Source organism: Triticum urartu, chromosome 4A (genome assembly GCF_056163025.1).
Source record: "Triticum urartu cultivar PI428250 chromosome 4A, HENAU_Tu73, whole genome shotgun sequence".
NCBI classification, from domain to species: domain Eukaryota; kingdom Viridiplantae; phylum Streptophyta; class Magnoliopsida; order Poales; family Poaceae; genus Triticum; species Triticum urartu.
In genome coordinates, this window is record NC_141876.1 from 377,871,500 (window position 1) to 377,895,359 (window position 23,860).

Below are 23,860 nucleotides of genomic sequence, written 5' to 3' on the forward strand. Positions count from 1 at the left end.
AAGAGTGTTTATGAAGGGATTAGGCATGAGAAGTAGATTTTTACTCCCATTCTCTTGTTTGGCATATGATGGAAATTGACGTGGGATAAACTCTCCTCACGAATTAACAAGGTACTCCCTGGAAAAAAATCGATGGAAATTGGCTTCCCCAACTCCCAGTCCCCTTCCCACTTAAACTCCCATTCCCTCTAATCAAACAGTGATTTTTTAATCTCCTTACTCCTTAATTCTCATTCGACATCTCTAATTCCCCTGAACCAAACACGCTGCCCTCAGCCAGCGTCGCGTTTCCATGGGTGACAAATTACCGAGCTATCCCCGAGATCGCGGCACGGGGCGAAGCTCCTTCTCAACCGAGCATGGATCGGCGCGACGGGGCGGGCAATCGGGGCCGGAGCTACGCGCGCGGCAACGCCCGAGGCCGAGGATGGCCGGGCCGGTGTGAAGACCGCGGCCGCCCCTCCACACAACCTCCTCCCTCCACCGCCCCCGCCGCCGCGGTCATCCCCAGCGACGCCCAGCCGATCGTGGGCACCTGTCCCGACATGTGCCCGGGTAACACCCTTCGTCCAATTTCTCTCAGCCTGCACGGAGCCGTTGACCTGTTCGGAGAACCGAAGCTCCCCACCGGGTTCTCGCGGAGCTGACGCGCACCATCTGTTCGACGAAATTACGCGATCAGTGGTCTAGCTTCATCAATTGGTTGACGTTTAAACTCATTGTTGCTAATGTTTCTGTTGCAGCTACAGAGAGAGCGCAGAGGGAGCGGCTCCGAGATCTGGCCGTGTTTGAGCGTGTGAGCAGCGACCCCATGCGCACGTCCCATTCCCTCGCCGTCAAGAAGGTGAGCCGTCCATGATCTCCAATTATCCATATACGCGTGGAGGTTATTCCTGATTTATACATGCTGTTGGTTCAGCCTGATGCTTTATGGGTAGTCCCTTTTGGTCCTTATGTGCTTGGATTGTTTCTATGATGCAAATGGTGAGATTAGTTTTGTTCCATGTGGTAGTTAGCCTGGCATGAAGTTTTGCTTAACTGAAAATTAGCGTTGGCAATGATAGGCTGCAGGTGAACAGTGGACTCTTTATGTTAGTTGTGTACAATTGCTGCGCACACCTGACCCGCATTCTTTTTGTCCAACCACTGCCGGAATACACACAGGCTGAATTTGCGATCGTCCTGAGATTGCGCCTGTAACACAGTTAGACTTGTACTCCCTCTAAAGAAATATAAGAGCGTTTAGATCTTTATGGAGGGAGTATTGTTGAGGGAAGTGCACATTACAATCCTGAACTCAATGCCGAGTTTAAGTTACAACCCCAAACTTCAAGGCTTGTTAATGTTAAGTATATTATATCTCCTCTTCCTATCAGATCGGTCTTGAGAGCGGTTTTTTGTAGCGCGAGCTACGCGGTACCCACTATCTTAGGCGTTCAATATGGGCCTCGATGCATAGAGATGTGTGCCCAGGAACGGAAGTTTAGAAGCTGTGTCTGGCGCTCAGCGCTTAATGGTCTGGCGCGAGTCAGGGTACTGTACACGACATGACGGGTCCGTCAGACTAGTCTGGCATGCTTTTGTCCATTCTTGTGTTGTTTGGACCCGTGGATTCCATCACGCAGTAATAAATGGAGTTGATCCTAAGAACGTTTCAGCGGGATCCTCTGTGAACCACATGAGAAGCCACATCGTCATCTAGAAAAAAATCATGGTCTCAAAATTACTGCTGCCTTATATCCCTTGCCTCCTCCCTCCGAGAGAGATATGTAGAGAGAGAGTTGGTATTGCATCATATATTTGACACAATAAATTGTGGGGATTTTATAATTTCTATTTAGCATATAAATTCAGTACATCATATATTAAGCATATAATTTATAATTTCTATTCGGGCATGTGGTGAGAGATGTAGAGGTAGACATTTGATTGTCAACATGAAACTTTTTTCCTCATTGTAATTTGCAACAAAATATTCAGATGATAACCTAGTCCAACTTCTCGTACAAAAGAATGAAGAAATGTGTTTTTCTTTTCTATAGAATGTGATACTCTAGTACAAAAGTATTATAATAGTTGCAACTTGCATGGGAGCTTGATGCTGGACATCAGGTCAACTAGTATGAGTTTGTCTCATAGCAAGAAAGCCTGCTGCTGCAGCAACGTTTCAGTTCACGGACATGACAAGACTGGACCGCATCAGCTAATGAAAGTGCAGCGAACAGCTGCGCGCTCGTGATTCTGCTTTCCTGCACAAATCCTGAGGCAAACGAACGGTAAAGATAAGAGGGACCGTGGAGGCCAAGCTAGGAAGGAACTTCGCGATCGGTCTTTCCTGCACATCGGCAAGCTCGACGACAGGAGCACTCCGGGAGTCTTCATCGGCTACGCGGAGGGCTCAAAGGCCTACCGCATCCTCGACCCAAAGACACAGCGTGTGCGCACGGCGCGAGACGTCGTGTTCAACGAAGGGCGAGGGTGGCAATGGGACAAGGCGGTGGACGACGGCGCGACGCCGACGTATGACGACTTCATTGTCGAGTACGCTCACTTCAAGGAAGCCGGGGGAGCAAGCAGCTCCTCTCCGCCGGGCACGTCTACCCCGGCCCCCAAAACTACATCGACTCCGGTGCCCGCTACGCCGACGGCACCACAACTGGCGACGCCGCATACTCCAGCCCCGGCGGTCACCACTCCGGGTTCATCTTCATCAGCACCAGCTCACGCAGAGCACAACCCGATGAAGTTTGCTTCCCCGCTCACTCACGACGAGGAGCGGGTCGACGCGTGGTATGGAGGCGAAAAGCTGCGGTATCGCACGATGGATGACCTACTCGGCGACCAGCCGGTGCCGGGACTGATGCCACGTGACCTGGAGGCGCAGCTACAACTCGCGTGTGAGGACGGCGAACCACGGTGCTTTGTAGAGGCCGAGAGAGATGCGGCATGGCGCGCCGCGATGCAGTTGGAGATGGATGCGGTCGAGCAAAACCGCACCTGGGAGCTCGCTGACTGGTCACCACGCAATCACCCTTAAGTGGGTGTTCAAGCTGAAGAGGGATGGAGCCGGCGCCATCATCAAGCACAAGGCTCGCCTGGTGGCCTGAGGCTTCTTGCAGCAGGAAGGAGTCGACTTCGACGACGCCTTCACTCCAGTGGCACGGATGGAGTCCGTGCGACTTCTCCTTGCGCTAGCTGCCCAGGAGGGCTGGCGTGTCCATCACATGGATGTCAAGTCGGCATTCCTCAACGGTGACTTGAAGGAGGAAGTCTACGTGCATCAGCCACCGCGTTTTGCGATTCCCGGCCAGGAGGGCAAGGTACTCTGCCTGCGCAAGGCCCTCTATGGCCTACGGCAGGCACCTAGGGCGTGGACGCCAAGCTGGACTCCACGCTGAAGAAGATGGGCTTCGAGTAAAGCCCGCATGAGGCCGCTGTCTACCGACGGGGCAGTGGAGGAAATGCCCTGCCGGTGGGCGTCTATGTTGACGACTTGGTGATCACCGGCACCAAAGATGCAGAGGTGGCGACATTCAAGGAAGACATGAAGGCCACCTTCCAGATGAGTGATCTAGGGCTCCTCTCCTTCTATCTAGGGATTGAGGTGCACCAGGATCACTCCGGGATCGCGCTTCGACAGTCCGCCTATGCCAAGCGCATCGTTGAGCTAGCTGGGCTCACCGGCTGCCATCCAGCTCTCACTCCGATGGAGGAGAGGCTGAAATTGAGCCGCGACAGCACGACGGAGGAAGTGGATGCTACGCAGTACCGACGCCTTGTGGGGAGCCTTCGCTACCTCACCCACACACGGCCGGACCTAGCATTCTCCGTCGGCTATGTCAGTCGGTTCATGGAGCGACCGACGTCGGAACACCAGCAGGCAGTGAAGAGGATCATCCGCTACATAGCAGGGACCCTCGACCACGGCCTCCACTACCCTAGGTGTCCGGGGGCAGCACACTTCGTCGCGTACAGCGACAGCGACCACGCCGGCGACATCGACACCAGCAAGAGCACGAGCGAGATCCTCTTCCTCGGCAAGTGTCTCGTGAGCTGGCAATCAGTCAAGCAGCAGGTGGTGGCCCTGTCTAGCTGTGAGGCTGAGTACATAGCGGCCTCCACCGCCTGCACTCAAGCGCTTTGGCTCGCTCGACTGCTTGGTGATCTTCTCGTTCAAGACACCAGAACGGTGCAGCTCCTGGTGGACAGCAAGTCCGCCCTGGCCCTGGCAAAGAACCCCGTGTTCCACGAACGGAGCAAGCACATCCGGCTGAGGTACCACTTCATCTGCAGCTGTGTGGAAGAAGGGAGCATCGAGGCGAGCTACATCAACACCAAGGATCGGCTCGCAGACCTGCTCACCAAGCCTCTTGGGAGGGTCAAGTTCCTCGAGCTTTGCTCCAGGATCGGGATGATTCAACACTCCCACAAGACGACGTACAAGACTTAGGGGGAGAATGTTGGATAAGTCTGTGTACTAGGGTCGTTGTGGGGCTGCAGCACATGGTCCTTGTGGCAGTTAGGATAGAGTTCCTGACCATCAAGGACTGGCAGTTAGGATAGCATCTTAGACTGGCATCTTAGACTAGCATCTTAGACTGGCATCTTAGTAGCATCTCAGCATATGCTTGGCTGGCTAGCAGCCTATAAGTATGTAACCCCAACCCCTCAGGTTGGCATGGCATTGTGTAAGAAATAAACCAACGAAAATTGTCCCAACTCTCCTAGTGTCATCCACAACTATCAATGCTCAGGTTCAAAGGTCTAACATATAGCAGCAAGGTGGAGTTGCTCCTCCACAACCTTTGTGCTGCTTCATTATCTCAATATTACCTGCCATGCTAGTTCCCATTTGTTTGATTGCTAATTTTACTTATGGCAGATCTATCTCTGTCGTTGTTTCCATCACTTCCACACTGAACAGGAGCAACACCTCTGCACAGCTAGGGGGAATGTTATCGGCAGGGATCAACGGGTATTAAAAGATCGGTGAGCAGAGGGGGTGCGGAGGGATGTCAACGTGGCTCTCTCCCCAGCTTCCATCTTGTAAGCATCTGCAAGGGCTTTCCAACCAGGGCAACCAAAGCAGGTGCAGTTTGCATCGTTAGTGACAAGACAATTGAATTTTTGGGCCGTCAGCATCTTCATGAGGGTGCACTAGAATGTGATGGTGGCATCAACTGGAACTTTAAACTTCTCTAAGAAGTCATGCCTTGCCCCGCAAGGGATGACCTGAGCAAAATTGAAAGAAAGAAGTAACTAGCTAGTTACACAATTGTCTTGTCATGCATGAAACTCAATCAAAACATGTTCAACTAAAACATACCGTCCTAGTGAGGAAGTCATTCGGCTGATCTATGAAGAACTTCTTATCCCTTCGGCATCTCACCGAACCACAGGTCTCACATGGGGCATCCATCTACTGCTTTCATGCATGAAGTTGAGAAAAATAAGCATACATAATTAAGATGCACACAAATATAATGCAACATAATAAGCAGTTAGTACGAAACCAGCGCTATCCGCCCACTAGTTATTAACACATACGTACTTGTAATAAAACAGTTCTACAAACCATGCGTAGTTCAAACATAAAACATGCATAAAGTTAAACAGTTCATATGAAATAGGTAGCGCGCGCTAAGCTAGTGGCCAGAGGGACCGGCCTCGTGGTCGTGCCTAGTCGACCTACGACGACACCCCTGCTGACCCTCCTCACGCTCCAAGGCATCCTCCTCTGCGCTCTTCCTGGCTGCATACTGAAGTAACATCATCTTGTTGGCCTCCACGAGTTTGTCATCTCTCGCAAGCTCGCTCACCAATGGGTCGAAGAACTACATCTCGGCCTCTTTGCTCTCCTTCTCCTCAACCCTAGTGCATATCCTCATGTCCTTAGGCGCGAGGAACATCGCGAACTCACGACACTCAGGGAAGTTCAGATTCGCCCCTTCCTGAAAGAACTCTCCTGCCATGGCATCATAAGCGCGCGCCACTAACTCCGTGGTGTCCCAACGGCCAAGTTCGTGGACGACATTGTCCTTCCTAATGGTGGCATAGTTCTTATTTCCCTTTTGTCGCACACCACGAAACTTCGGTGCCATCTGTGACGATGCATATATATATAACTAAACAAGTTAGTAAAAAATGGGCATATTAACGAGAAATACAATAGTCTACAACTACACTATACATTCTTTCACCACAAGTACACTACTAGAAATACAATAAAATTACACTATCTAAAATCATAGTCTACAACTACACTACATTATTTCACCACAAGTACACTACTAGAAATTTAATAAATTACACTATCTAAAATCATAGTCTACAACTACACTAAAATTTTACACTACTCGTATACACAAAATTCGATAATTTTCTACACTACTATTACACTACACTAAGTAGAACTCACCAACGGCGGCGGTAGACGGCGAGGAGTGGATGCGGAGGCGACGACGACGGCGACGGGGACTTCGGCGGTGGAGGCGACGGCAATGGGGACTTCGGCGGTGGAGGCGGAGGCGGTGGAAGCAGGGGAGGCGAGGGCGATGGGGGCGGCGGTGATTTAATGGAGATCGACGGTGTGGGTGTTGGGGGGGGGGTGTAATTTAATCAATATCTCCTGCGGAGGGCGGTGGGGTAATTGCGGCTGTGGGGTAATTGCTGGCATTGGCCTACGAGGCCAACGCCATTACTATCTTCTACACATATTGTTTTTTATATGTATATGGATGTTTAGTTTATTATTTTATTGTTTTATTTTCCTATTGTTTATTATATTGTTATTTTTACTAATTATTTTATTGTTTTATTTTCCTATTGTTTATTATTTTATTGTTTTATTTTCCTATTCTTTATTATTTATTGTTTTATTTTCCAGCATCAATCGATCTCATTAATCTAGCATAGATACATAATAGTTGAAGGATGAAAATAATAACACACACACACACACACACACACACATATATATAAACTTCTAGTACTACAGTGTACACACTCTTGATCTTAGACTAAGAACATCATCAGTGTAATGATTCCCATGAGAAAAAAAGCTGCCACCGATCCAGCAGGGAGAACGAGGCCAAGCATAACACTAGCTAAAAGGGCATATCGAAGCATCTTGAATTTTTGGATTTGGCCGCGCATCACATCAGTCTTCAGCTTGTCTTAGTTCACCAATGGAGTACTCGAGCAACTCACTCATATCCATGTGTAGCAATATTTTGTCCCTGACGCCTATGGATCACAATACACACACACACACACATATTAATGATCGCGAATTGTGCAAATTAGCAGAATATCGAGGTATTTTCTGTCATATATATTACGTACCTTTCCACGGTTACCGCAGATGTAGAACTCTCGCTCTGGATTACTTTGTGTGTGCGACATATGCTTATTAGCAGGGCGTCCACAACCGCAAAAAAGCAGCACAGGTGCCCTCGCTCGATTCCTGGCAGCTTCGGCGCCGGTGGCATAGCTGCCGGATCATCGAAGGGACGTCGCGCAGCGGCATGATTCGCCAGACAGGGCTGGCCGCATTGGCCGTGACGAGCGCATGTCGTGGCTAACGGGGCCCGATGAGAGCTCGGCCAAGGCGGTGGAGTCCCAAACTTGCGAGCCACGCCGACGTGGGCTCGAATGGGTGGCTCGTGCCGATTCGACAAGCTCCGCTGGGTCCATTGTCACCAAAGCAGCCGACTAAGAGGGAGTAGAATTTTGTGGAGAATGGAAGTGAATGTGAAAAGAAGGGGCTGCCAACATATATATAGGCACAACTTAGTGCTGGTGTTTCGGGCGAAGACACGACAACACAATGTAAAGTATTTATGGCGTGTTTATAAATCACACGACACCAATATGCTGCAACTGGTCACGACAACTGGGCCCGCATAGTAGTGGCGTAGGATGTATTGCCAGCGTCAGCAATAGCAACTTATAGTTGGCGTACCAATTTGGCAGACACCAGCACTATTTGGAAAAAATAGTGCTGGCTTTGATGAAAAATGGCGCGCCACAAACAGAAGTTGTGGCTAGCCGTTTTTCCACTAGTGATAAGGCGTCGCAAGGCTGGGTGGGCGTCACCATTGCGAACGAAGAAGATGGGAATTGCGGGCGTCGGTTAGGACTGCACCAGGTGTCAGCTTTGAGCCCTTATCTTTTCGACCTGGTGATGGATGAGGTCACAAGGGATATACAAGGAGATATCCCATGGTGTATGTTCTTTACGGATGATGTGGTGCTAGTCGATGATAGTCGGATGGGGTTAATAGGAAGTTAGAGCAATGGAGACAAACCTTGGAATCCAAAGGTTTTAGACTTAGTAGAACTAAAACTGAGTACTTGAGGTGCGTTTCAGTACTACTAGGCACGAGGGGGAGGAGGAGGTTAGCCTTGATGGGCAGGTGGTGCCTCAGAAGGACACCTTTGGATATTTGGGGTCAATGCTACAGAAGGATGGGGATATCAATGAAGATGTGAATCATTGAATCAAAGCCGGATGGATGAAGTGGCGCCAAGCTTCTGGCATCCTCTATGACAAGAAAGTGCCACAAAAGTTAAAAGGCAAGTTCTATAGGATGGCGGTTCGACCCGCAATGTTGTATGGTGCTGAGTATTGTCCGACTAAAAGGCGACATGTTCAACAGTTAGGTGTGGCGGAGATGCGCATGTTGAGATGGATGTGTGGCCACACAAGGAAGGACCGAGTCCGGAATGATGATATACGAGACAGTGTTGGGGTAGCGTCGATTGAAGAGAAGCTTGTCCAACATCGTCTGAGATGGTTTGGGCATATTCAGTGCAGGCCTCCAGAAGCGTCAGTGCATAGCACACAGCTAAAGCGTGCAGATAATGTCAAGACAGGTTGGGGTAGATCAAACTTGACATGGGAGGAGTCCGTTAAGAGGGAAGGACCGGAGTATCACCAAAGAACTAGCCATAGACAAGAGTGCGTGGAAGCTTGATATCCATGTGTCAGAACCATGAGTTGGTTGCGAGATCTTATGGGTTTCAGCTCTAGCCTACCCCAACTTGTTTGGGACTAAGAGCATCTCTAGGAGACCCCTTAAACCGCAACCCTTATAACCGGGTTAAGGGCCGAGAAAAGCGCATTTTAATGGCCGAAATTGGCTGCGGCCGAACAGATCCTGCAAACCCAAGCGGTAAAAGAGAATATCGGGGCTCTGTTCCGCAAACCCGCTCTGGTTTGCGGGCTGGATATTCTCTTTTACCGCTCTGGTTTGCGGGCTCTGTTCCGCACGCTGCCGATTTCGGCCCTCAAACCGTAAAACCACACAATGCAATTGACGGCGATTTTGACAAATAAAACAGAAATTTCGAGAATTCAAACACAATTTTGGCGACATTTGAACATAGTTTTCGCGCCACAACCCAAAAGATATCGCACCCATCATCACTCCATCGTCATCATCATCACAAGATGAAGTCTTCACCGCACCATTGCCACCACCACTTGCCGAACCACCGCCGAACCTTGCCACCGCATGGCCTCTTGCGGCTAGCCTCCTCATCTCCAAGATCTCCAACCTTGCCATCATGCCATTCTTTGGTGACCTCATTCATCTCATTTCGATTCATGATCATGATCTTGTTCTCCTCTTGAGGCTTTGTTTGGTAGGAGTGGATTTGAGAGGTTTGGGGAGGAGGGGATTTCAGGGGATTTGGTGAATCCCCCTCTTCTACTCATTCCCCTCAGATCCCCTTGAAACGTCAAATCCCTCTCCAGCCACAATCCCCTTCATATAAAACAGGTAGGCAGAGATCGCCCTATTGAGTTAAAATGGTGTAAAACAGTTAAAAATCCAATCTTTACAGGTTAATTAGCATCATAGCTAGACAAACTTGCTATAAAATTGTGAATGACACCTAATAAAAATGTGACAGCAGTTCTTCACATCAAGAACATAATCTCTCATAGCAGCATGACTTGAAACCAATAATATCTTCATAGCAACATGATCTTTCACAACACCAAACACAACGCTATACAGGGTACTTTTGCAATAGCTCACAATCAATTACATATTTACAGACCAAGCAAGGATGAGAATGATGTTGTCATACAGATGAATTGCTCTTACGATGTCATGATCATCGAGTTTTTGAATGGCCAAAAGTTTGTCCAGATTGCTTCTCTAGTTGCCAAAGAGCCTACTAAAACAAAAGGAGATGAGTTTTTTAAATAGGCCAACAAGTCAGACAGATGACTAGTACAAGAAAGCTAAATAGGCCAACCGATGTTCTAGTACTCTGCTCATAACAGTTCGCTCAGCGAATTACAACATACAAATACACACAGATGCAACGACTAGAAGTCATCGTTCAAAGCAAGAGCATTCCCATACCCAAAAATGAGCAGGATTATCCCTTCATATACGAAACATTGGCGAGGATAGCGAGGACCTGGACACGTGTGGCGCCACTAAGCAACATGATAAGGACATCTACAATAGTTCAGACAATTAATCTCTCCATGTCACCTACAGACAGTGATATATACAAATCATACAGTAATCTATCTATGAACAACAAGATATACTAGTACGTACGTGGAAAAAAATAAGTGCAGAAATCTTGCAAGCAAATATGCTTAGACACGAAACAACCAGATTAATTAATCATGTCAAACAGATATGGAATTTAAACTTAATATTCTTCTAGAAAATTGACGGGGTGCTCTGCAAGCAAGTGATAATGAAAAAAGTTACATGTATTATGTATTATCAAAAAGACCTCACTATTACATCCAGACTTGATGGAACAATAGCATCCATCAAGAACAGACTTGAGCTTACAAACTGCAATTGGTTCATATCCCTAGATAGGTCCAAAGAATCCATCAGAATAAAAAGCAAGAGTATTAAAACTACCTCTATCAAAGACATTAAGAAATACAAGAATCAGACCAACAACTTGACTACCACATGACAAGTAACAAAAACAGTAAATGTCTATATGACAAGAAATTGAAGAAAAGAAACAAGTAATTTGCTTACTATTGTTTAGTCCAAGAAAACTTACCTCTAGATACAAAGAAAGAAGTGTGCAATTACTACAAGTGAATGTTTAAGTCAAGTACTTTCTCCGTTGCAAGATCCGAATTCCGTTTCACAAACGGAAGCCGATCAGCCATTTAGATCACCGTAGTCTCTATTCAGAAGGAAATTAATTAAAAGTGCACATGCATTCAGAAAGACACATCCACACCAGTATCCATTCACTCAATCAGAAAGAAAGAAAAAGGGTCTGAAGAAGAATGAATCCTTTCTCCATTAATTTCATTCACACGTGATTGACAAATTCAGGTAATGATAATCCATGAATTGAAGACAATTAGACAGACAGTCACCAGATATATACATAGGGACACGACCAATTAACAGTATGAGGAACAGAGCAGTATACTCACAGGGGCGCGATCAATTAACAGGGGAGCAGATGGAGATGCAAGGGAATTGTGCAGCAGCAGCAGAGGCAGAGGGATGTGGACGCTGCTCCATGCTGCTCCACCTCTACTACAAGTCCGGCAACTCCGGCATCGAGCCCTACATCGTCGCCCACGACTTGGTGACGACCGGTTTGGACGAGGCGGGGATCAAGCACCTCGGAGACCGTGTGGCCGGGGAGGAAGAGGCAACAGCCATGTTCGATGGAAAACCCTAGACGACGAGGGGAAAGGAGGGGAGGTGAGGACTTACCACCGGGGAGAAGTCTAGTACGCCGTGGAGGTACACCGGCGTCGAGGCGTCGGGCGGCATCTTGGGGAGGCGCATGGCGGTGGAGTCTTGGAGAGGAGTCGGGCGGCGGCGGCGTCTTCACGAGTCGAGCGGCGGCGTCTCCAAATCCTCGAGCCCCCCCTCCCCCCCTCGAGGGTTCTGAAGTGCGTGGGAAGACGTGGATCAAACAGGAAGCGAGAGGGTTGGGCCCATGTAACGTCGCGGACCAAACAGGCCGACGAGGTTTTGTGGGGATTTTGGACTCGCGGGGTTAATCCCTTGAAAACCCCTCCGACCCACACGAAACAAACGAGGCCTGAGGGAGCTTGGCCATGGCTCTTCTCTCATTGGCGGGCCTTGCGCACGGTCTCCTCCTTGAGTAGTTGCCACTTCTCTTGCTTCTCTTGAGCCTTCTTCTCGGCCAACTCCTTTCTTGCCTCCAATATCTTGATCATCAATACCTCATTGAACTTGATCATGTGATCTAGCTTGTCCCGCAAGCTTGATGCCTCCGCTTCCTTCTTGATCTTGTCCTTGGCCTTCTTGTTTCCATCGGGCTTGTTCTTGTTTTTGGGCCATCGTCATCTTCATCATCATCATCCATCTTGGTGAGTGCACCTCTCTTCGGTGGGGATTCTTTGTCAATCACCTCCACTTCTCGCTATCTTTAAGAAGTTCCCAACCATAGTAGCCTGGTTCGCGGGTCGGTGGCGCGTCCATGTCCCGGGGTCGATCGACCCCGATCGAGGGTCGGGGACGACGCCGGGTCGAGCTGGATCGATTGCCGGATCACGACCCCGATCGGTGGACGCTGACCCAGACTGAGGTGCAAGACTCCAAGAAGCAGAATGCAAGATTGCTAGAAACACATACGAATTCATGGGGAACTGATGCTTACCAGGCAATCTCACTAGGCACTGCAAAATACTGAACTCCGCCAGTAGCCGGCCTGCCGGAGTCCGACCTTCCGCGATCTCCTGCTCGCTTGCCGGCATTCGAGCTATCCGCCGCCGTATGCGCATCTCCTGTCTCGCACTTACGCAAGCTGCAAGCCGCTTGGATTCCGACGTCGACTAGGAAAGTTTGAGGCAGAAGAATGGTGGGAAGGGCAAACAAGAGAACGTGGAGGCGACGGTGGGAGGCTCGGATCTTGATCCTTGCCGGACCGGGATTTGGGGATAATTGGTTGACAAACTCTTCGTGGAAAGTAATAATGGCAGATGAGAAAAATCACGCCATAAGGGCTGACTTGGCTCATTTAGTAATCTTTTTGTTGCGGAATTTTTCCCTCCGCAATACAAGGAACCATATCAGATCGTAAAGGGGATTCTTTCCCTCCAACTTCATCGGGATTGTCTACCACGAGTCCATGACCCATGTATCGTACCGAGGTCATCGACCTGAATCCCTTTGGATTGCGATCCGTGTCCTGATGTCGCTTGAAGCTACGTCGGTATTTCCCCAAAGAAGAAGGGATGATGCAGCACAACGGTGGTAGGTATTTCCCTCAGATACGAAACCAAGGTTATCGAACCAGTAGGAGAACCAAGCAACACAACGTAAACAGCCCCTGCACAGAGATAATAAATCCTCGCAACTCGACGTGTTAAAGGGGTTGTCAATCCTTTTCGTGGTACGACGCCTCAAGATAGGCAAACGGACGTGAGATAAATTTGTAGTAGATTGATAGATCGAACGCCAAATAAAATAAATTAGGGAAAATTGCAGCAAAGTATTTTTGGGTTTTTGGTTTAGTAGATCTGAAAATAAAAGCAAATAAAAAGTAGATCGCAAAGGCAAATATATGAGAAAGAAGACCCGGGGGCCGTAGGTTTCATTAGTGGCTTCTCTCAAGAAAAATAGCAAACGGTGGGTAAACAAATTACCGTTGGGCAATTGATAGAACCTCAAATAATTATGACGATATCTAGGCAATGATCATTATATAGGCATCACGTCCAAGATTAGTAGACCGACTCCTGCCTGCATCTACTACTATTACTCCACACATCGACCACTATCCAGCATGCATATAGTGTATTAAGTTCATGGAGAAACGGAGTAATGCAATAAGAATGAGGACATGATGTAGACAAGATCTATCTATGTAGAGATAGACCCCATCATTTTATCCTTAGTAGCAAAACGATACATACGTGTCGTTTCCCTTTCTGTCACTGGGATCAAGCACTGTAAGATCGAACCCACTATAAAGCACCTCTTCCCATTGCAAGATAAATAGATCAAGTTGGCCAAACAAAACCCAAATATCGGAGAAGAAATACGAGGCTATAAGCAATCATGCATATAAGAGATCAAAGAAACTCAAATAACTTTCATGGATATAAAAAGATAGGTCTGATCATAAACTCAAAATTCATCGATCCCAACAAACACACCGCAAAAGAGTTACATCATATGGATCTCCAAGAGACCATTGTATTGAGAATCAAGAGAGAGATGAAGCCATCTAGCTACTAACTACGGACCCGAAGGTCTACAAAGAACTACTCACGCATCATCGGAGAGGCACCAATGGAGGTGGTGAACCCCATCCGAGATGGTGTCTAGATTGGATCTGGTGGTTCTGGACTCTGCGGTGGCTTGATGAATATTTTGTTGACTCCCCCAGGGTTATGGGATTTTGGGGGGTTTTATAGAGCAAAGAGGCGGTCCGGGGGCACCCGAGATGGGCACAACCCACCAGGGCGCGCCTGGGCCTCCTGGCGCGTCCTGGTGGGTTGTGCCCCCCTCGGGGCACCCCCTAGGCGCAGCCAGGGCCCGTTGTGTTCCTTTTGGCCCATAAAAATTCTCCGTAAAGTTTCGTGGCATTTGGACTCCGTCTGATATTGATTTTCTGCGATGTAAAAAACACGGAAAAAACAGGAACTTGCACTTGGCACTATGTCAATATGTTAGTACCAAAAAATGATATAAAATGACTATAAAATGATTATAAAACATCCAAGATTGATAATATAACAGCATGGAACAATAAAAAATTATAGATACATTGGAGACGTATCACGTCCCTGATTAGCGTTCCGAAGATGTATACCCCTTGTCAAACCATGTTCCGGAGGGGTGTTGACCCGCGACCCTCGACCCCGTTCCTCGACCCGGGCGACCCGGATTCCTGGTAACTATGTTCCCAACAACGCTCTAGTTGAAATGCCTTTTTACCAGAAGCTTCCACATCCTTGTACCTTTCTTGCGCAATTTTGTCCTATACAAAATGAAAACAATGTCAAATTATGCAACCACTCCGATGACTACAAAAGATTTGCACAACTTGCGACATGAAAACAAACTCACATAATCGGATTCAATGGCACCACTTGGAGGTTCATTGCGGACTTGCGTCAAGCAAGCAGCCCAACGGCTACAAATCAGCTTGATCACGTCCCAACGACCTTGGAGAGACCGAAAGGTGCGTGGCGTCCTGTTGGGATACTTTGCCATCATGCGGAGGTACTGATCCTCTATCATTTGCCAATACCACTTGGCGGTTTGGTCGGTGTCGGTGCACGCATCAAGAGACACCGATTCCCAAGCCTTGATCAAGATTTTATCTTCCAATGGCGTGTAGTTCTTCATCTTGCGCGTGATTTTGCTTGCACTTCGTCGAACACCCCCTCATCAACCTCCTCCACATCATCTTCTTCCTCATCATGACCGTGCACGCCACCATCCATCTCATTGTAACCATAATCAGCGATCGGGGCTTGATCGATGTCGACAGTGTTGTCGTCCAACATTTGCACGAAATCGGCAGTCGCATCATGCAAACCAGCGCTACAATTTCGCTCAACAAGTCACGAACACGCGCAATGGAGAAAAGTGAAAGAAGTGCAAGAAATCGAAGCATCAGACCTCGCGCCCATTCCGTTGAACACCTCGGGGGTGGCGGCAGCAGCGCCGTCGGCGGGCATCCTGGGGGTAGTTCTTGCCGGGGCAATCGGGGGAGGTGTTGGCGGGGTAGGTCTTCTGGCGAGCTTCTTGCGTTTCGCATCGAAAACCTTCCCTTTCTTCGTCGGTGGGTGCCCGACCAAATTCGCATCGGAGGCGGCGGGTGCGCGTGCCTTCCCGGCGGGTGCTGTGGGAGCGCCGCCCTGGACGATGACGTTGCCCTGCCGCTTGCGGGGTGGCGCGGTGGACCTTTGAACGGCGACGGGCGCGGCATGGCCGACGACGAGATCTATCGTAGGGGGTGGCGCGTGGATGACATCCATGGTGACGGCCGACGGCTGGGAGGCTTCCATAGCGGCGGAGGGAAGCCGGTGAAGGTGCTTCTGAGCGGGCGGAGGGAGGTGGTTGGCGGCGGAGGGAAGAGGAAGCGGGACCAACCGCGTGGAAATGTCCCTCCCACCAAATCTCACAACCGATAGGGGTCGAGCTCGGATCGGCCTCCCCCTGTGAATCTAAAGGTTCAGGGCGAAGATTTTCCGCTCCCTGCAATTTTTTTTATAGGTCGCGGGCCGATACGGTGTCTGCTCGGGCCACTTTTTCGCCCGAAACTGTAAACGAGCGGTTATTTTGCGGGTTGGCGCGTTTTTAGGGGTCTGCTAGAGATGCTCTAAAAACTTTGTTGTTGTTGTTGACTTGTTGTTAAGGGACAGAGGTAATGGGTAGAATGACCTGCTTTCCGGAGAGATAGAGGGAAGATGATTCCAATATGGCATGTGGGACTAACATTTTTTTAGTTCTTTGCTGACCGGAATGGTACGTCACAACAAAACCACCTTCCAATCACCTCAAGGGAGTAAAATAGATGGTTTCATTAGTTGGGACTGTGTCCTAATGTAACACCCAATATGCGACTATATCCCACACATGTTGAGGCACGACTTAGGGGCATAAGCGCATATTGAGCCCGTCACAAGAATGGTTATATCTTCGCACATATCATTTACTAAATAGATGAGAATACTAGGTAGAGGCTTACACTCGCCACATGTCTACAACATATAGTGCAATCATTCATACATCATCCAAATGAAGACAGGGTCCGACTACAGTCGAAAACAAACGATAAAATGACATAACCGACCCTGCTACAGACCCCGAGATCTATCCGACTAAGAGCGACTACTTATCGTCCGAAAACGAGACGTACATACGCCCACGATCCTCGTCAAACTCCCACTGGAGCTCTGTGGCATCACCTATGTCTGTCTCATAGGTACCTGCAGCTGTATTTGTAGTAATCTGTGAGCCACGAGGACTCAACAATCTCATTCCATGATATCAAGACTACCAAAGCTTATGGGTATGGCAAGGTTAAGTGGTGAGGTTGCAGCAAGCACTAAGCATGTATGAGTAGTTAGCTTACGAGTGCAAGAATAAGATGAGTGACTACGCATATCGGTCGCAAATTAACATGATCAAGAAGTGATCCTGAACTACCTACGTTTCAATCATAACCCCACCGTGTTCTCTTCCCGAACTTCATCGAAAAGAGACGATCACGGTTACACACACGATTGGTGTATTTTATTTGATTTAGTGTCAAGTTCTCTACAACCGGATATCATAAATTTCCAAGTCGCCCATAACCGCGGGCGCGGCTCTCGAAAAGATTAAACCCTGCAGGGGTGTCCCAACTTAGTCCATTATAAACTCTCACGATCCGCGAAGGAAAATCTCCATCTCGGGACAACCCGATCAAGCTCGGAATCCCGGTGCACAAGACATTTCGACAATGGTAAAACAAAACCAGCAAGACTTCCTGACGTGCCGACACCCCGATAGGAGCTGTGTGTATCTCGTCTCAGGCCACGATCGGATGGGACAAGCTACGAGTAAAACCAGACCTCGAGTTTCCCCGTGGTGGCCTGGTAGGCCGCCCGTTTTGGACCTGGCCCGGTTTGTTGATTAACAATCCTCGGGTTAATTACTCCCTATGCAAATTTTAGTTGTTATTAGGCAAATGGTAAAACCAAAGTTGGGCCTTGTTGGAAGAGTTTTATTCACATCGAACTGTCAAGGGGGGCCCATAAACCTTGTCCGTGTAAGGAACGCAAATCAAGAAACATAACACCGGTATGACGGAAACTAAGGCAGCATGAGTGGAACAAAACACTTGACAGATGTCCGTGTAAGGAATGCATCTACCGGATCCTGCGGGCCTAACCGTCCCAACAATCCCGAGCAAAGGGTCACCGGAACTTCGCCGGAGACCATGCCATGGCGGAAGTGCCTCGGGCTCCGGTCGATTCACACGAGATAGGGAGAAAACGAGGGGGAAAAGCGGTGCATGGGAAGAGCATGCTCACCACAGGCACGCTGTGCGCCTGGACTGACGAGAGGTGGTCGGAGGCGACCGGAAACGATGGAGAAGGTGCGGCGTCCGACGGGGAAGAAGAGGATGACAGGGAGGTAGTCAAACGAGGTCGTGGAGGTGTCGCGGAGCGTGTGGAGGAAGAAAGGGCCGGCGTTGAAGCTCTCCTCGGCCATGGCGCGGGCGGCGGCGGTAGAGGATTTGGTGTGGCTTACCTTGGCGGCGGCAGGAGGAAGAGAAGGGTGGAATGGAGGGAGGAGGAGGTCTAGGGCACCGGGGTGGTCTTATAGCAGCCTAGGGACGCCTCCGGCCGTCAAATCAGAGGAGGTGCCGACGTGTCCCTGCTGGATGCTCTGCCGTACGAAGGGAAGAAGAAGAACATGGGATCGGCGCTGGTGGGCTGCTGCGGGCTGAGATGAACAGGTAAGTGGGCAGGTGCTATCTGGGGCTGGGCCGGCTAGGGAGCAACACAGGAAGGCCCAGGGTGCTGTAGAAGGATGCCCTCTCTCCAGTCTGTTTTCTTTTTACACATTTTCTCTCCATGCTGTTGTTGAGGAAATCGTTAACTGGTAGCTGCTCGGTTGGCTAGCGAGTAGGGGATTAATAGGCTAATCGGCAAGTTAATCAATTAGTTGGATGATTAATCAGTTTATCGGCTACTCGGTGACCCTACGAGTAGGGATTAATCGGCAAGTTAACTGGTTAACCCGACGAATTCTTAAACAGAGCGTAACGCATACAAAGTTAAGTGACACATTGTTGACACTGGCTAGAAAATCATGAACTGTCTACTATGTGAACATTGTAAACTATCTACTGTAGAAAAGCAACATGGAGCCAATCTAGCCACCAAATACATTCTTACAAACCTTATCTATGCTTTTTTCTGTTTGTCTGGATGACTTTGTTGATTATATGTAAAGAGGTTATTAATAAAAAAAACTAGCAGGAGTCTGTGATTTTTAATCCCCTTCTAACCCTTGGTTTCCTGCTAGTTTTGCAGAACTATCTCCTCTACCGGCACACAGGCATCAGATATACGCCCTCTTCCAGTCTTACGAGAAACGATGGATTATCTTTTGCATTTACTAAATTCTTCAGAGTACCCATTTGAGATTGTTCATGATTTCATATTTGATAGAACAAGGTCTGTGAGACAAGATCTTAGTATACAGAATTTGGTGAATGATCAAGCTATTCGCATATATGAGGACGTGGTACAGTCCAATCCCGATTCCTTCCTCACATCTTTATCTTGTTACTTTTACCAGTTTTCATGGTACTTCGGCTCAAATGTTCAATTATGTAACACAAGATTTTGATTAGTTTAGATTATTATTCCTAGAAGCTAATTTTGGTGTGGTAAGGTGGAACTAGTTTTTGCTTTGTGTGATCTTTCTTAAATTAGATGTTCAGTGCTTACAGAGCAACCATCTTTTCTTCCGTCTAAAATGGCAGCCTTGTTTACCTAGACTTTCATATGCAAAGGAATCAGATAGAGTACATTATCCAGCCAAATGATTGTTTAGATTCTCTTTATTTTCCAGAGTTGTTTAAAAAAATATATGTTCCTTCTCCAACTATGCTTAGATTAGTTCTCATGCATTTTCTTCATTTGTCTTAGCAATTAAGTGTCTTTTTGTACTTTAGATGCTACTATCTTCCATAGCTATGTTTCCGGGCATCAGTTCTGTTTCTAGCTGGAGGAATATAGTTGTGTGAATTGTAGACGATAGTATTCTTGCTCACAGCATTTATCTAATGCTTGCCCACTTCTGCAGATAAAGTTTCATATTCTGTCCCATCAAAGACTTGCGAGGTCTTGCCAGAATTCTGATGCATCTTCCTTGTGTTACCTGAACACGGAACAAATGATGAAATGCCTTCTTTCTCTGTTTGATATGTATCATACAATTCATAAAATCAATTCCCAAAGCAATAAAGAGGCCGGGTATTATTCCTTCTTTGTGCTTCTACATTTGGGTTGCAAGATACCCAATATGGTATGTTTTTCATTCTTATGCCAGCTAGATATCTGATTTGCATTATTCGCCTATGCATGATCGTTATGCTTTCCGTTACCCTAGCCTAATTTTCTATTTATCTCCAGGCAAACTCACTCTCTTTTTGGTACAGCCAATTACCAGCTTCAATAGTACGATCAAAGGAAATGATATTTGCTAGAACTATATTGAGGTAACTTACACATGTTATGTCTCATTGTGTATGACCTTTTTGGTGCATGCTCCCATATCTGTTCGTGTAACTCGGTTCAGGATCTTCATGGCTTTCTTTTCCTTTTCAATCTCCATTATATGATTGTGGACATCTAACAAGTGTCAATTTCACATTCACAACTAACTTCTTTCATGTCCTTTTTGTAAATAACTGAAATGATGCACGTCTCTTTTGTTCCTTTCTGTAGATGCTACCACCTTGGGAATTTCAAGCGTTTCTTTTGCATGATAGCAGCTGAAGCAACCGAGCTTCAGTTGTGTTTGGTAGAACCTTTCCTCAATGAGGTAAGTACAGATGAATCCTTATTCTTTCCCATCTGCATTGACTTCCGGACCCGTTTTATTGATGCAGCATTCATTTCTAACTTTTAGAAGCATGTTTACTTATTACTAAGATATGCATTGCTGTGGCTTTTGATGCATATTTACATTTCTGTTTTCATCCTTTCAGCAAGGAAAAAAAATACATTAAGTTTGTCGTTGTGTCATTGGGAAAGGCATATCAACATGCAAGGCTGAGTGTTTGAGTTTTAAGTTGTAGGTACTTGTGCATTTTGTAAAATTCTCAAAATTTTCGTGAATGTGCACCATGTTTAAAAGAAAAGGCTTTGCAGCCTATTACATAGGTTCAAGTGAACCAGAAACACAGGGGGGGGGGTGTCACTGTAGCACACCTCTGGCGGCTAGAGTTTACAACCCAATTTACATAAGCATAATCTGAATGGAGGGGAAGATGAGGATTTATAGCCATTACAACCAAGAGCAGGTGATAAAGCGTGCCGGACGTTGAACGGCGACGTGGAAGCTTCAGGGAGACGCCCGATGCAAGATCGACGGTCGAGAGTGACACCAGTTGGCGATCCAAAGTTCATGGATCCAAAGTCAACTAGAGGAAATAGCAAAAGGTAGTTGTTCCCAATCCCTAGAGGAATTGAGGCCTTGAGAGGTAGTCTTCTCCAATCCCTAGGGGAGGAGGCCTTGATATCCACTTGGGTGTCTTCTCCTAGGTCTTGATCTCCAAGAGGAGTAATAGATGAGCAAAGCTCTCTCAAGATCTAATAATATGCTTTGCTAACCCTACTAGAGTATTTATAGTCTAGGACTAGATGGGAGGGGGGGGGGGGGGTAAGAAAGGGATACATGGGCACTTGGGCCGAATTGCACGCAGGCAAGCCCGGACGATCCAAGTAGGTACCCAGATTGTCCGGCAGGGTTGTAGCCGCAGACAGGAGGCCGGACGTCCGGGCATCTTCCAGATGATCCAGGCAGGTTCCCGGATGATCCGGCTTCGGGCTCGGCCTTCAGGTGCCTCCGGGTCGTGTAGCCGGATCATCCGGACAGGAGTCCGGATCGTCCGGGAAAGAGTCTGGACATCCGGGCATGTGCAGGATTTGCCCAACTTGTTGTTCTTCTTGGCGTTCCGCTTGCGTCAATACTTGGCCTTGGTCCTTAGCTTCTCCATGGTTGTTTCCTTGGTACCTGAGCATGCAAAGTTCATGGATCCAAAGTCAACTAGAGGAAATAGCAAAAGGTAGTTGTTCCTAATCCCTAGAGGAATTGAGGCCTTGAGAGGTAGTCTTCTCCAATCCCTAGGGGAGGAGGCCTTGATATCCACTTGGGTGTCTTCTCCTAGGTCTTGATCTCCAAGAGGAGTAATAGATGAGCAAAGCTCTCTCAAGATCTAATAATATGCTTTGCTAACCCTACTAGAGTATTTATAGTCTAGGACTAGATGGGAGGGGGGGGGGTAAGAAAGGGATACATGGGCACTTGGGCCGAATTGCACGCAGGCAAGCCCGGACGATCCAAGTAGGTACCCAGATTGTCCGGCAGGGTCGTAGCCGCAGACAGGAGGCCGGACGTCCGGGCATCTTCCAGATGATCCAGGCAGGTTCCTGGATGATCCGGCTTCAGGCTCGGCCTTCGGGTGCCTCCGGGTCATGTAGCCGGATCATCCGGACAGGAGTCCGGATCGTCCGGGAAAGAGTCTGGACATCCGGGCATGTGCAGGATTTGCCCAACTTGTTGTTCTTCTTGGCGTTCCGCTTGCGTCAATACTTGGCCTTGGTCCTTAGCTTCTCCATGGTTGTTTCCTTGGTACCTGAGCATGCAAAGTGTTTCCGCTTGAGGTAGTAGCCACGTCCCAAGTGCATCGAAGTGGAAATCACTAAGGAGAGAACTCACCTCGGTCTCGATAGCTCTTGCACGTGCTCTTGTCATCGGTCCACTTGGTGCTTGGAGAGTTGGTGTACTGTCCATGGGGATGACCGTAGGGTGCTCCGCACGAGTAGGTTCCCACCAGAGCCGCCCTGGGAGATAATGCGGGGGTTCTCTCCAAACTTTCCTGGGGGAGACTTGTATGAAAAACTCATATTTAGACATTTCAAAAAAAATCTGAAATTATTTGACAACATTCATGTGGGGTATGTTTACAGCTCTGAAAAAAATCAGCTCAAAACTCAAATGTACATTTAGGATTCAAAAAAGACAAATTCGTATGTGAATAATAGCAGCTTTGGGTGAATAGTACTTTGACACTATTCACATTTGATTTTGTCCTTTTTGTTTCTATTAATGTAAGTTAAATTAGAAACTGAAACTTTTTAAGGTTGTACATCAAATATTGATGTGTGTCTACAAAAAATTTGAGAATGTTTGGACATGTATTTTTTTTTTCAAAAACATTGATCTCATAGATCTCATCTGAGAGCTCATGATTGATAAGTGATGATTTATCAATGTGCACCATGTTAAAATTCTCGACCTGTAAAAAAGTGGTGCGGGTTTACTTGGTCATACTTTTGCATGATTGTTTGTATGTGCTGATGTTATAGCATGATGTGTGTTTCTGCAATTAGATGTTTCTAATTAAGGAAAAGCAAATGTACATGTTTGCTCCACCTCCATGTTGCCTTGTTTATCGATTTGTTTATAATACTTTATGTACGATATTCCTTGTGTATAAAACGGAAATGGGTGCTGCATATTGCCTTGTTCACAAGCCGACATATTGGTACATGCCTGGTTATGACATATCAACTTGTATTTATCCTGCTTTGCTGCTGAAGGTCCGTGCTAGAGCATTAATACACCTCAATCATAGCGGCTACAAACTTCAGCACTATCCTTTGACACATCTGTCAGATATCCTGATGATCGAGGTATTAAGCTGGAATATCCAATTTCTTACTGCAGCTGAACATTTAGCAAAACACTAAAGGTGTACTCCTACCATGAACTGACCATTGAAGCTTATTGCCTTCCTTTAGGAGTTGGAGCTGGAAGATCTCTGTAGAATATGTGGGCTTGAAATTAGCAGAAGCGGGGATACTAAAGCGTTTGCTCCCAAACAAACAACCTTCAGCCTACCTACGCCATTATCTAAAAGTACTGGCATTTACATCTCGAGGGAGATCGAAAGATGATAGAGCATTGTTATGTATGTTTAGTAGAGTGCACATCGGATATACAGTGCATGTGGCACTTGTTCTGCTGTAATTCTGCTGCGTGTAAAAGTTTGTAACAAGAACACGAAGGCAATTAATACAAGAGAAATAGAGGCTAATAATTGCTCTGCTGCGTGTAAAAGTTTT

The 23,860-nt window shown here is 47.5% G+C and overlaps 1 protein-coding gene across 1 annotated transcript; it reads left to right on the forward strand.

Annotated features, from left to right (window-relative positions):
- Nucleotides 1-250: 250 nt before the first annotated feature.
- On the forward strand, nucleotides 251-23,860 carry SAC3C (SAC3/GANP/Nin1/mts3/eIF-3 p25 family). The gene is made up of 8 exons (XM_048714821.2): nucleotides 251-555; nucleotides 744-844; nucleotides 19,026-19,247; nucleotides 19,812-20,033; nucleotides 20,141-20,226; nucleotides 20,456-20,552; nucleotides 23,336-23,428; nucleotides 23,537-23,860. The coding sequence occupies exons 1-8, from the start codon at nucleotides 360-362 to the stop codon at nucleotides 23,690-23,692; spliced, it is 1,173 nt and encodes a 390-aa protein (XP_048570778.1). The 5' UTR covers nucleotides 251-359; the 3' UTR covers nucleotides 23,693-23,860.

Excerpts from the sequence above, each read along its gene's own strand:
- SAC3C (XM_048714821.2), top strand. The coding sequence starts at position 360 with ATGGATCGGCGCGACGGGGCGGGCAATCGGGGCCGGAGCTACGCGCGC. Across the intron at positions 845-19,025 it reads ATTCCCTCGCCGTCAAGAAG|TTTTGCAGAACTATCTCCTC; the intron begins GTGAGCCGTCCA and ends GTTTCCTGCTAG. Across the intron at positions 20,034-20,140 it reads GTTGCAAGATACCCAATATG|GCAAACTCACTCTCTTTTTG; the intron begins GTATGTTTTTCA and ends ATTTATCTCCAG.